Source organism: Eschrichtius robustus, chromosome 21 (genome assembly GCF_028021215.1).
Source record: "Eschrichtius robustus isolate mEscRob2 chromosome 21, mEscRob2.pri, whole genome shotgun sequence".
In the NCBI taxonomy this organism is placed as follows: domain Eukaryota; kingdom Metazoa; phylum Chordata; class Mammalia; order Artiodactyla; family Eschrichtiidae; genus Eschrichtius; species Eschrichtius robustus.
The window spans coordinates 17,622,582-17,637,500 of NC_090844.1; the positions used below are offsets into that span (position 1 = coordinate 17,622,582).

Here is a 14,919-nt window from a genome sequence, read left to right on the forward strand (position 1 = left end):
GGATTGAACCTGTGCCCCCTGCAGTGGAAGCCCATAGTCTTAACCACTGGACCGCCAGGGAAGTTCCCAGTTTGGTACTCTTTTTATTGGGTGTTTGAGACCTGGTTGTAATATGTTTAGGTATCCAACAAGGAGGCTTCAGGTACCTATCCTGAGACTGCAGAAAATGTCAATAAGACACAGATTAGAGGGTAAGATCTCATTGGGTTAATTTGGTCAATCATTGTGGATGACAGGATTGATTCACAGAGAAGTGGGTAATCAGAATAGTCAAAAGGCCATTTGATTGATTACTCTGTCTTATGGGCTGAATCATGTTCCCCCAAAATACGTATGTTGAAGCCCTAACCCTCAGTACCTACGAATGCTACTGCACTTGGCGGTAGGGCCCTTAAAGAGGTGCTTAAGTTAAAAGGAGGCCATTAAGGATGGGCCTTGATTCAATCTGACTGGTATCCTTATAAGAAGAGGAAGTTTGGACACACAGAGAGACACCAGGGATGTGTGTGCACAGAGGGAAGACCATGTGAGGACACAGCAAGAAGTCAGCCAAGAACAGAGGGTTCAGAGAAAACCAAACCTGCTGATGTCTTGATCTTGGACTTCCGAGCCCCATAACTGTGAGAAAATAAATTTCTATTATTTAAGCTACCCATTTTTGTGGTATTTTGTTCTGGCAGCCCTAGCAAGCTAGTATACCTTACATTGCCTTAGATATCAGCTTCTGGCTCGGGAAGGTAGTACTTTTATAAAGAAAAGTTACTAGAGGTGTCCTTTCATCAGGGCTCGTCAGGGCTCTGGGCCAACCGGTGACCACTCTGTCACTGATTCACTAGAGGATATCTTAGCTGAGAGATCTGTAGTTTGTTCAGAACCTGACTGACCAGTGGAATGTCGGTGAGGTCAGAGATGTAAGGGGCTGAGAGCCATGATTGCTCTGGAATGGAGTGTTCCTGGTGGAGGAGTGAAGCATGTTCGGGGTAAATTCCTCAGTGCTGAGACAGGTAGATGAGTTGGCAAGGGTTATTGTGAGGTAGCTCCCTAGGCTATCCATTCCATTTGATCAAGGAGGGAGTGGACAGGCAGATTTTAACATCACTTCCTAAATCCAGGAGACATGTTCCGTGTCAGTCAAGATCATGTGTCTTTAAACGCCTGATGGGGGATGATCTTTTTGATGAACAGGTTGTCAGTGACTGGTACAAATGAGGAAGCCCTTTCAAGGAATAAAATGTGCCGTCTTCAAAAGAGTGTCTACCATCATCAAGATAATGTACTTTCCAGGAGATGTTGCTCAATGAAAGACGTAATCCAGCGTGTTCCTCCCACAGGGGCGCTTGAGGATCAACAGAGGATGCTGGAAGGACACTGCAGCCAGTGGGGCGGTGGAGGGTGCCTTCCTGGACAGCGCCTGGGGTGTGCATGGCTTGGGCATCTGCTCCCCGCCACAAAGTAGTAAATCAGACCTGCCGTCCTCAGAGTTTCTCATCTCCTTCTACCAAGCACGGGGTGGGGAGAAATGAGGTTGCCATTCTGAGATATGCTCATAGATTTAAAAAGACTTTACATTTACTAATTCTAAACATTGAAAAGACATGGGTACTGGACCTCTTTCAAGTCTAACACCACAGATCCGCCTGAGACCTAAAATCATTCCATTATAGCGCCTGGTCAAGAGCTGCATCCACCAGAAGTAGCAGCCAACTGGCCCCATCCACTGCCCAAGTCTGTGGTCAGCTAGTGGCCGTATTATGACGGGGCTATCAAGCATTGGCTTAATTCTTCTAAGAAGCCCAGTTCAATCTGGAGCCACGGGTGCCTAGCCAGCGGCGAAGTAGGAATAACATGTGTGCTTCCCCCGCTAAGTGTAAAACCAGACAGGCAGCCCATGAAACTGGCATGTTCTGACATAACCGACTCTACACAAAGAAACACCGGAAGGATCGCTGTTGCCAGTGAATTTTCCTAGAGGAACAGCAGAGGCTGTTATAGAAACAAAGTAGATTACACACCAACTCCGGGCTCCATCATAATGGCCTGGGTCTGCCCTCTGTGGATGTCCCTGCCCTTAGTCACCCAAACACATATAACAGTCTATTTTAAAGCAAGGTTAAGTCTTGCCTATTGTTTGGAGAATGGATTGTAGCACTACTAACAATGGTCTTCAGGCAATTTGTTTAACTTCTCTAGGCCTCAATTTTCTCAGTTGTAAAATGGGGATAATCATGGTATCTAATTTAGAGAATTTTGAGAATTAAATGAATAAATACATGTAAAACAATGAGAACTGTGCCTGGCACACAGTAAGTACTCATAAATATAGCTATCATTATTTTTTTTATGTTTCAAAGATAAATTGTTACACAATAAACTAGATACAAAACTACAAGGGATCCTGACAAAAATGAAAAGATTTATCTATATCTACCGTATCTATTTCTTGCCTACCCCAATTTCCTTGGGGAGAATGGATATAAAGTCTTTGCCATTTAAATTTGACATAACTTCCATGACCTTGAATTTGCTGCTGTCACCCTCAGCCCCTGTTGTTCTCTCTCCTGTAGCCCCCCAGGTCAGAAGAGGGGTCAGGGCTGGGGCAGGGAGGTCAGAGAAAGCAGCCATCAAAACCCCCAAGTGCATAATCAGAGCTAGGGAAAAGAGAAGAGTGGGAGTGGTACAAGGATAGGAGAGAGAAGAGGCTGTAAGTGTGAAGGGGAGTCTTTGATTCCAGGGCTGACGCTGCCTCTAGACCACAGGGGCTCAAAGTAGAATGATAAGGAGTTAGAAGTATCTTTGGTGTGGGAGGGGATTGCCTGGCAGAGAGAGCACTGGTGTTACGCGTGTGCTGGCTTTGTGGAGGCTGCATAGCTATGGGATCAGAAGTACACGGCATTTTGACATGATCTGTTTTCATGCTTCTCTTTTGCATGTTACATTCCAGGTACAGTAACTTACTTCAGTTTCTCAACAGCACCCTGCTCTCCTTGGAACTTTACATTAGCCATTTTCTCTGTCTGGAACATCTTCCCTACTCAATCCTGTCCCCTGGGCTGACTCCTGTTATTCATCCTTCGGACCCCAGTTTAACCCTTCAGGAAACTTCCTGACCCTCAAGACTGAATTAGGCACCACTTCCATGTACTCCAAAAGCACCCTTTAGTTTTCTTTCTTTTTTTTTTTTTTAAAAGATTTATTTATTATTTATTTATTTTTGGCTGCATCGGGTCTCAGTTGTGGCACGTGGAATCTTTGTTGAGGCACGCAGGATCTTTTGTTGTGGCGTGCGGGCTCTTCGTTGTGGTGTGCAGGCTTCTCTGTAGTTGTGGCACGTGGGCTCCAGGGCTCACGAGCTCTGTAGTTTGCAGCACGCGGGCTCTCTAGTTAGGCATGCGAGCTCAATAGTTGTGGCACGCGGGCTTAGTTGCCCCGCGGCATGTGGGATCTTAGTTCCCTGACCAGGGATGGAACCTGCGTCCCCTGCGTTGGAAGGCGGATTCTTTACCACTGGACCACCCGGGAAGTCCCTACTTTTCTAGCTCAGCATTTATCATGGAGTATTGTCACTGCATGCTTAATTGTCTATCTCCTGCTACACTGTCTAGGTACTGGTACCTTTAGCATCTAAGGTGATGATTGGCATATTGTGAATGTTCGATATATATTTTAAAAATTTAATTGGTGGAACAAATCAGATGGAAAAAAAAAGAGAGGGCAGATGCTTCAAATGTACTCATGGAGTAAAACAAGATATTTATTTGAATAACAACTCAGAGGAAGGTAACAGTTTGGTCTGCAAAGGATATGTGATTCCAAAAGTAGGAACAATACTGATCTCAAGGGCAAGGAACTGATCAACGTAAGAGAAGAAGTACCAGGAAATTCCCTGGCGGTCCAGTAGTTAGGACTCGGCACTTTCACAGCCATGGCCTGGCCCGATCCCTGGTCGGGGAACTATGATCCCACAAGCTGCGTGGTGCGGCTGAACAAAAAAAAAAAAGTACCGTTATTCCAAATACCAAACCAAGCTCAAGATCCAGGGTGTCTATTTAAACAGTCTGAGTGGGTTGTCAACACAGATTCAAGTGCCAGATAATGGCAGGAGGCAGGCAGTTGGGTGTTTGTTACAGGGACTGTGCAACCAGTCCTGGGAAGAGTAAGGTTTAAGCACTAAAACTCTCACCCCTGTGTTGAGAGTGCTGGGAGCAGAACTTAGGAAACAAGAGGTCACCAAGGAGTAAGGCAAGACATCAGTTACTAGGAAATTGAAATACCAAGGACAGAGCAGAACTGACTGTATAAGTAGGAGTTGGGTAGAAGAGTCATATGGACAGGGTCTAGACAAACTATTATAGTGTGTGTGTGTGTGTGTGTGTTATAAAATTATAGCATGTATAATAAGATAGATAATAGACATTCTAGATGACTGCTTCTGGGTATAACAGCTAAAAAAATTCCAGAAGTCAGTAGACCTGTTTTTATGATGATGTGTTTATGGTGAGGCAAGCATGAAGGAGGAGAAGGAGGATTAAGCTATGAAATATAAATCCAGTTCAATTGTATTTTATTTTTCAGCATATAGGAAAATAGTACTAGAGAGCCTACCAAGGGCAAACACTGAATAAATAAAATATATAATAAGACATAAATTCTAAGAAAATATATAATATATTTACATAATATATAATATTATATAAAATATATAAAAATTTGCTCACACCGAAGTGTATGTTTTTGGTCTCCTTAAATTAAAAAATTAAATATTCATGTATATGATCTGTAGAAATAAATTTCTTTGTTCTTATTTACAAGTTACTATATTATTACTAAATCAATTATTTTCTGAATTCTAATTCATCTCATAGTAGAAAATGCCTAATTACATACAACCTAGCAATTTTTGAAAACAATGCACAAATCACATTTTTTTTTTTTTTTTGCAAAAACAGGTACAAAGTTTATTATTAGAGACACAGCATAACATGTGGGAGAGCACACAGAGAAACAGTTTATTTATTTAAGACAGAAGCAAGGCAGAAATACACACCCAGAGAGGAAGGGTGTGGGTGTCCTCCCTAATGAGGAGTGCAGTAAAGAAGGGGTTAAATCATTTATATAAGGCAGTTCTTCCAGGTCTTTGTTTACCTTTGGCCAGTTATCTTGTTTCTTTTTTCACACCTGACCTGCCCTAGAAATCTCTCCAACATGCATGCACATCTCTTTGCCAAGATGGATTTCAGTGCAGAGGCCTGTGGGAGATTTGACAACATTTATTATGGGGTCGTGCCCCTCCCTTTTTGAACCCTGAGGAGCTTTTCTGCACATATGCAGTCGGGGAGGTAAATAGATGTGGTCATCTTATCTCTTTACTCTAGCAGAGCTCAGCTCCTGCCCTTTGTCTTTGGAGTGTCAGGGAAAACAAAGCTCCAATTTACTCCCGTTGGACAAACTCCAGCTGTCCATCCCAGGGCCCCATCTACCTCCTATCTCAGTATCTTTTTTTTTTAATTTAATTTAATTTATTTTTTTATACAGCAGGTTCTTATTGGTCATCCATTTTATACACATCAGTGTATACATGTCAATCCCAGTCTCCCAATTCATCACATCACCACCATTTTTATACAACATATAATTAAATGTATTTTTTTAATCTTTTGGGTGTGATTGAATTATGTGCCTACATTAAAAGATTGTAGTACCAAATTCACACTAATTGGTGACAATCACAACAGCCTTTGGTATCACATCTGTTCAGCCAAGACCATTAGTTTAACCATGCCCCCTTCTGCAGGAGCCCCAATCTTTATGAGACAGTCTCTCAAGGCAGTATGTGTAGTGGTTAATGTAGAGAGTCCAAAGCCTGGTTTCAAAGTCCAGTTGCCCTTGCTAGCCATGGCCTTTGAGCAAGTTACTTGACCTCTATGTGCCTCATATTCCTCATCTGTAACATGGAAGTGATAAGAAGACCTATCTCTTTGTTGTAAAGATCAAACGAGTTGGACTTCCCTGGTGGTGCAGTGGTTAAGAATCCGCCTGCCAACGCAGGGGACACGGGTTCGATCCCTGGTCTGGGAAGATCCCACATGCCACGGAGCAACTAAGCCCGTGCGCCACAACTACTGAGCCCGCGCACCTAGAGCCTATGCTCTGCAACAAGAGAAGCCACTGCAAAAAGAAGCCCGTGCACCGCAACAAAGTAGCCCCCACTTGCCGCAACTAGAGAAAGCTCATGCGCAGCAACGAAGACCCAATGCAGCCAAAAATAAATAAATAAAATTTTTTAAAAAAAGAGCAAATGAGTTAATACATGTAACATGATTACAAAAGCATTTAGCATTTAGCTCAATGAATGTCTACATTATTATATCTTCTCTCCCTTGTTTTCAGAGGAAAGAGCCCACCAACCCTCCCCTACAAGAATACTGCAACGTCCTCTCTCTCCTCTTAAGTTTTACCTTATGTTGCCTGTGGGTAAGGATGGCAGTGGTAGGGCCAGTTCCGGCATTCCCCAGCATGCTCTGTGGCGTGATGGCTGAGTTCATGCTGGCCTTTCTGTGAGTTTAGAATGTGGGGTACTTGGTGCCTTTGGTGCTCAGCTTTGGGCTCAGCCACCATTCTGGGACAAGAGGAAGAAGCTCGTTTGGCAGGCTGTCATGGCACTTTTAGAAGCTTCAACATTCAGCCTTCCAAAATGGCTTGCTTTCTGCATGATCAGAGAAAGTGTTCACCTCACCCAGTTTAACACAGTGTTTATCAAACAGAGGGCAGGTATCCTTGGCCTCACTCTAGCATTACGTAAGTATCCAAAAATTCTTTTTTTTTTTTAAACTCCCATGAACACAGAGCTCTTTAACCCTTCTCCTGCCCTTCTCTTGCCTATTCTTGGGGACGTTGAGTGGGTCGAAACATTTTGAAAATCATAGTAGTTTAAAATATTTAGCTAATATTTTAAACACTACATTGCTTGAACTTTCTATCACAGTGTAAGTCACATTTCCCCAAGGCAGGCTCCTTAACTTATTTGCTATAAGCAATTGAGCTACTGGCACTTTTTTTATGTTTATTTATTTGTTGGGGTTTTGTTTTTGTTTTTTCAGTTGAAATCCTTCCTCTGGATCTTAAGTTGTGTTTGGCATTTTCCTCTGGGAAGGAGAAAAAATTTTTAAAAACTTAAACTCAGAGTTGGCATAAAATAAAAACAAATAGAAAATGTTGGCTGAAAACTCCATATTCACAGAGTTTTCCAGAGGCAAATGTTATAGCTAATCATTTTCATATTTGCTTGGAAAATAGTCTGGAACTTGAGAGTCTTTACTATTCAGCTCTTTGGTAGGTAATTAAATGTAAGCAAAGAGCTCCTTTCCTAACAACGTTAAAATCTGCTTACTTGAATGAAAAATGTTGTGTGATATACTTGATCACAGATGTAAGCTTTTGAATAACATTGAACTAATTTTAGACAATCATTTTCCCATTGTTTTTCTGCTTGTTTAATTGCCAAAACAGGATTTTTTAAAAATAATCCAGCATGTATAAAGAACACTTGGGCTTCTGAATCTCAAAAATAAATATATGAATAAAGCCTAAATCATTAGAAAAATGAACATTTCACCAAAGCAGTAGTATATGATTGGTCTCAACCTGATAAGTGTTTTTAGAAAGTGATGAAGGTTCTTTATTTTCATTTCTCTTCTGATTCCTATTGGCTATTCAATCTATTTAATGTGGAGTATATTTTATTTGTAACAAAATTGTTGTAGACAATTTGGCTTCAAAACAATGAAAGTGAAGAAAGAACTTAAAATATGCTAAAAGAATGGAATTATCCCATCAGGAAGAGAAATTTTTTATTGGGTACAGTTGAACATAAAACATTATATTAGTTTCTGGTGTACAACATAATGATTTGATATTTGTATGTATTGTGAAATAATCACCACGGTAAGTCTAGTCAACATCCATTGCCATACATAGTTACAGAATTGTAGAAAATTTTTTTTTTAAAAAGGAGGGAAATAAACAAAATGATAAGGGTAAAATTTGAAAGTTTGTGATGTTAAATTATAGTATTTTTATCCAAAAGTCTGTGACTGGGTATCCTTCAAAACTATCTCTTTACAGTGGCCACGAATTCAACTACCCTAAAACATAGCTTCCTGGGCGTCTAAACAGCAGTGAGTCCATACTTGCCATATTCTCGAAGTCAGTACAGATCAGCCTAGATAAGACCCAATAGATATTAATTTATCCCACCCTCAAGTGGTTTAAGAAACAGATACTACTTTTTGGTAACAAACTGGTAGCTATGTTTGCTTCAGGGGTCAAAGAAATACCATAGCAAAGGAGACTGTGGGGACAAAAGTAGAATCTTGCAGTTTTCAGCAAAAACATCTAAGAATGCGTGGACTGTTATAAATTTCAGTGGGTTAGTAAAAAATCTGGTGAGACTGGGAGGTTATAAGAATCTAACCAGAAGATTACTATTTTGAGTTCACTTCCAGATGTTCAGAATGATTTATAATGCTCTAAGTCAAGATAATCTATATTAAATTATTTGTTTGGTGTTGTATTTCTACTTTCATTTTAGTGTCACAGGAGAGAAAATTTCCTCTGTTCTGTCTGATAAAGCTATAAGTTTCACTTAAATATACTGTGCTTAACTGAAACATATACTTTTAATTGTTTTCTACAAGAATCAGAAATGAAAAACCAGATACATGTTTCACTGTTTTATTTTTTCCATGATCATATCAAGAAGGCAGATGCTAATTAAATACTAGGAAAAGAAATAAGAATTTCCTAATAGCCACTGGAAGATGTACAAGATTCAGTTTTAAACAGCTGCTTATCTACATCATGTATTTATCTGTCTCCATTAGTATTGAGTAATCTCATTCAGAGGCTCCCTTTAAAAAAAAAAAGATAACAAATACTACATTACCTTGTTTTCCAAACAGATTGTTCAGAGATTTTCAATGATGGGCATAAGCAGAGTGGATTTTACCAAATCAAACCTCTCCAGAGCCCAGCAGAATTCTCTGTTTATTGTGACATGTCTGATGGAGGAGGATGGACTGTAATTCAGAGACGATCTGATGGCAGTGAGAACTTTAACAGGTGTGTTAATTATGACATAAGGATTTATTTGGAGTGGGAAATGTGAGGTTTACAATAAGTTAAGCCTTTTTTATTATATCCTGAAGTGTATTAATTAGACAGAATTTCATTCTCTCTTAATAATAATAAAATACATTAGCTAATCAAGAAAATATTGGGGGTAGGGGTGGAGGTGCACACCTTGGGTACTGCAAAGGTCCATTTGGATTTTGCTAAAGTCAGCTTTCACTTTAATTTTTTAGAGACTGGAATGACTATGAAAATGGCTTTGGAAATTTTGTCCAAAAAAATGGTGAATATTGGCTGGGTAATAGAAATCTTCACTTATTGACTACACAAGGTAAGGTTTGCCTAATATCAACTTCATCTGAAATACAATAAAAAGAACACAAATGTTTTTCACTAAATCATAGGCAATAGAACTAATTCAGTAACTACTATGATTTGCAGATGGCAATGATCGCTTTTGGGCAATAATTCCCTTTGTAAAATGTGGCTCCTTGCACCTGGGTTGTGGGAGGGAGATTTCTCATATATTTTTGTTCTGTTTCTTGGAAGGAAAGCTAATGTTATAATCATTCTTTTTAAATGCCCTGAGCGCCTCAAAACATATATATTGTATCAGTTATCTGCTGGCACAATAAAACTGTGTAACAAGACATAAATTTAGTGGCTTAAAACAACAACTGTTTCTTATTTCTCACAGATCTACAGGTTGGCTGGGTGGCTTTGCTGATCAGGGCTGGGCTCTGCTGGTCTTGGCTCAGCTTGCTCATGGGTTGGTGATCAACTTCCTGGTCAACTGGAGGCTGGCTGTTCTAGGCTAGCCTTGGAGAGAATGCTTCAGCTCACTCCATTTGGTCTCTCATCTTCCAGCTGGCTAGTCTGGACTTGCTCTTGAAGCAGAGGCAGAGTTCCAAGAGAGACAGTGGAAGCACATAACTTTCTTGAGACCCAGACTCAGAAATGGCACACAGTCACTTTCACTGCCTTCTATTGGTGAAAGCAAGTCACAGGACCAACTCAGATGTAAGGGGAAAGGAAATAGACTTAATGGGAGGAGTTACGAAGTTGCATTGCATAGGGAAAGGTGGAGAATTGAGGAATTATGGCAGTTTTTTGGAATCAAATACCACAATATACTAAATATTTTTGTTCCCATTCCATTTCCAAATCTTATTTTGAAAAATTTCCAAGACACAGCACAACTGGGAAAAGTTTCAACCTACCACCTAGATTTTACATTAACATTTTAATCCCATAACTATCCATCTATCCATCCATCAATCCATTTTTTTGGACATATTTCAAAGTAAATTGTGTACATCTGTAAAATTCCCCCTATATGTTTTTGCATGGATATCTTTAACTAGAGTTCAATATTTGTCTAAAATATCACTAGTTTAATAATACGTTTTCCAAGCTTCTCTTTCCCGTGTTCTTTTGCTCCAATCCTTTACCTTCCTTACCTTAGTTGCTATCTCAGATTGTAGTCAGTTCCGCTCAAATCTGATTCTTAATGTTTCATAAAAGGCAACTGTATTGCTCAAGAAAACATGCTAAATCACACTGGCAATGCACTAAATGTAAGAGCAAGGGTTTATTTTTTCCAAATAAGTTAAGGAAAGTGATTGGTGTTTCTATATTCATAATAGTATGATTATAATTATAGAGATCTTTGAGACACCAGAATAGTAACTCAGAGAGGGTGGATAATCCTAGATGTCTAATGCTTTCTTTGTATATTCTTCTTGTGATCAGTGCTCTCTAAATTTCAATGTATTTATTATCCTACTTTTAAGTGTTTTATGATAGATATATAACATTTATCATACCATCTTCTGTTTCTTTCACGCATTAATATGCATCTGATTTCTTGTCGAAACTATGAAAACCCCAAGAAGTAACCTTTGGCTCCTTCTAAACATACAAAATTCAAAGTTATTATTTTTCAAATTATTATTAAGTGTTTATTTGCCCAGATGCGCTTTGCCAACACATCTGCTTCCCCTTCAGGTTTTGATTGGTGTTTCAGGCTGGCTACTCTCATGGTGGCAAAAATGTATTGATCAGTTCCAGGCATCACAACTGCATATCACATCATCCCAAGGAGAAACAGTGCCTTTGTCCTTGCATTTATTAATTACGAGAGCCTTTAAGGCTAAGGAGTTGCCTCTGAAAATAGCTTTATCCCCATTATACAAATTTTGGCTGAAGTGTTTGCAATAAAGTTAATTTAGAAATGGTCTGTAATTGAACTTTTATTTACTCATTGACCAAAGAGATATTTAGATGGTTACCTAAAAGTCTGAATCTCTTCTATAATACAAAGCACTTTTTTTAGGAGTCTTGACTTAGCCTGTGTTACTGCTCTTGTCCCCTTTGCAGTCTTAGCTCACATAACATTTAGTACATTTTGATCAGATGAAAGTGGCCTCTTCCTTGAAACCCCACTTTAGAGAGCTCCCTGGGACAAGGAATCTGTGGGGCCAGAGTGCCTCCCAGACTCGCTCCAGTGATGGCAAATCCAGCATTCCCTGCCCAAGAAGCCTTGAACTTGTCTCCAGGACCTGCTCATGCCTCTTCTTCATCTGTCTCCACTGTGGGACAATTATACAGCTGGTGTGTGCACCCCTAAGTCTGAGGGGAGGTAAAGAAAGAGCTTTTATTTTGGTGTAAAAAGAGCGTGGGTGTGCAGCCTGGAACGCCCATGCGTGTGGGCAAAGCCCCTTGCTGTGTGTGACGGAGACAGAGGTGGAAGAGAAGTGAGGTACACCACAGACCAGGTCTGCATGCCGTGTCTCCATGTTCCGGCCTGGAACTGGGAGGCGGCCAAGACTAAATTCAAACCTGATCTTACAGGTCACTGTGAAAGTTTATTTATCAAAGTAGGAGGATTGAATATAGTTATTATCTAACAGTTAGTTTGATTTATAACTTTTTTATGTTCCTGACAATAGTTCTGTTTCTGAAAGAAGAATAGTCTTTGTTATTTGCAAATGATGGGACAATGAAGAAAAGATGATTACTTGATGATATCAACTATTTCAGTCATTATTTATATTTAAGATCAACATTCTTACCAAAAGTAAGAAAAAGAGGATAAACGTTTAAACATCTTAAAACTTCTTTCATTGTTAGATTTCTTAATCTACTTACTAAAAAATGACTTGCTTTCTGTTGTTCTTTGCCAAGTGAATTACACTGGCTTTTACCTGTGATAGATGTAGTAGAAATGTTCTACCTTTAATATTGCGTCCCTAATTTTTTTCGAGTAAAATACACAATAAAACACTCACGTTGTAAATACAATGGAGTCACTGCTTATTCTTTGAAAACTGACTCATGGCAGAAGGAAATGGTCTAAGTAAAATAGAGCCGCAAATTGTTTTTAAGCCTCAGTAAGTCAGTGTCATCTCACACATTAAAAAAAAAACAAAACTATGATTTCTTTTTTTTTTTTCAGGAGACTACACATTAAAAATCAACCTTGCAGATTTTGAAAAAAATAGCCGTTATGCACAATATAGAAATTTCAAAGTTGGAGATGAAAAGGTATGAACATTTTCAAATAACTAACATCATGAATTAACATGTAAAACATACAATATAAACCTGAAGTCAGGGGAAACAAAAATATGCAATAGAACCTAATCTTTTATTTATTAAATAAGCCTGGTAAAATAGTAACAACTGATAATGGAAGTCACCTCTTTTCCTTTAGAATTCCTATGATTTGCATATTGGGGAATATTCTGGAACAGCTGGAGACTCCCTTGCAGGGAATTTTCATCCTGAAGTGCAATGGTGGGCCAGTCACAAAAGAATGAAATTCAGCACATGGGACAGAGATAACGACAACTACGAAGGGAACTGTGCAAAAGAAGATCAGTCTGGCTGGTGGTTTAACAGGTTTGACATTTTATAAACATAGCTGTAGTGGCGTTGATGATTGCTCACTGGTGGGCATTAATTATAATATATGAGGTAACGTTGGTCTTCTTTGTGATCCTGGTATTATTAAATAATCATCTTTATAAGAATTCTTTTTTTTTTTCTTTTTTAAAATGAAAGCTTCTTTCTTTCTTTCTTTTTGGCTGTGTTGGGTCTTCGTTTCTGTGCGAGGGCTTTCTCTAGTTGCTGCGAGCGGGGGGCCGCTCTTCATCGCGGTGCTCGGGCCTCTCACTGTCGTGGCCTCTCTTGTTGCGGAGCACAGGCTCCAGACGCTCAGGCTCAGTAGTTGTGGCTCACGGGCCTAGTTGCTCCGCGGCATGTGGGATCTTCCCAGACCAGGGCTCGAACCCGTGTCCCCTGCATTGGCAGGCAGACTCTCAACCACTGCGCCACCAGGGAAGCCCCTATAAGAATTCTTAAGTGATGAAGTCGCTTTAAGGATTTGTTCATTGTGTACATTAGTAAAGCTTGAAAGATACATCATAGAAATAAATCAAATTACTGCTTTTACAAAGATTCTTTGCAAACTGAATTATGGGTGAGTTATCATAAGTAGTGGGTCACAAATTGACACAAAGAAATAGAGAACATTTTCGATGTTCTAATAACCAAGTAGCTCTCCACCTTCTCGTGTCATCCCAAATGGCCATGTTATTGTAATTTTTTCTGTGTAATACTACTTTTCATTTACTGTGACTTTTATTAAATCATTGAATCCAAGCTCCTTCCAATGCATAAATTTCCTCTACAACATTCCTGAAACCTAATTCCACCTTCTCATTGAATACTTCAGTGTTACTTTATCAGCAAACTTATTCCATTTTTGATTGTACTAAATCAATTTTTCTTCGTTTTCCTTTTATTTGCTTGAAATCTTCCTTCTTATTACTTTGCCAGTTTTTTTTCTCAGTAGCTACAGAGTAATTGTATTCTTTTTCAACATAATCTCTTCGGGTGCTGGATAGGAAGATATTTATTGTATTCCTCAGTGTTTTCTCTTCTCTAAGCTAGATATGCCTCATTCCCGTAACTGTTCTCCACCCAAGATGATATCCAGACAGTACCCTTTGCTGTAATCACAAAGTTAAGGCAGGAATGGAAAAATTCAAACAGTCTTCCTTAAAAATAACCTGATAAGCCTGCTATGTCTGCAAAGCAGATGTGCTCGGACTGTTAGGCAGTACATGGGCTTTGAACATCTTTTCTATTTAGAAGACAGGGGCCCCCTCAAAATAACTTTGCATTACAGAATCTTGAGTATTTCTGGAGTGCCGTGTTTTCCATGTCATTGAGGAATAATCATTTAAATTCCACAATCCAAATTTTAACATTTTTTTGATTATGTAAATACTTTTAAAACATTAAGCATCCTCTGTTTTATTAAGTGGAGGTATACCAGACATATGTCTGTTTTCCCTAAAATCATGAGAATCCTCATTATGAACATCTTGTGTTATTGTGATGTGCTGATTTTAGAGTTGTAGATTCTATGGAGGTACAGCTTGTTGTGTATAGTGTGGAGTGTCAAGTTGAACATAGTTGTAAAAACACTATTTTATCTGGATTTTGCTTTTTTTCAAAGTTTGAGTCCGTTTAATTTTTGGTCATTTGTAAGGGAAGTAGAACACACACAGCAGTGAGAGGAGACAGAGAAACAAAGTTATCTTTCCTGTTTGACAAGTTGAAGGTGGTGATAATCTTTTCCCCAGTGGTTTTCTTGTTCTCTTAAAACCATCTTTATCAGCTTCTCTTCATCTTCCTTTTTCTTCCCGTTCTAAGTTAGCCTTATGTAAGAATTATCAGCATTATGTAAAACATCTATGATTCACAAAGTTGCAAGCAGCCCTT

General features: G+C 39.2%; 1 protein-coding gene across 1 annotated transcript in view; it reads left to right on the forward strand.

Moving 5' to 3' along the window:
- The window catches only part of FGL1 (fibrinogen like 1), a 33,691-nt gene that overhangs the window by 15,848 nt on the left and 2,924 nt on the right, over positions 1-14,919 (forward strand). The window contains exons 4-7 of the mRNA XM_068532001.1: positions 8,958-9,117; positions 9,360-9,457; positions 12,584-12,672; positions 12,842-13,029. Coding sequence (XP_068388102.1) covers positions 8,958-9,117; positions 9,360-9,457; positions 12,584-12,672; positions 12,842-13,029 — 535 coding nt within the window. The remainder of the gene's footprint in view (positions 1-8,957; positions 9,118-9,359; positions 9,458-12,583; positions 12,673-12,841; positions 13,030-14,919) is intronic.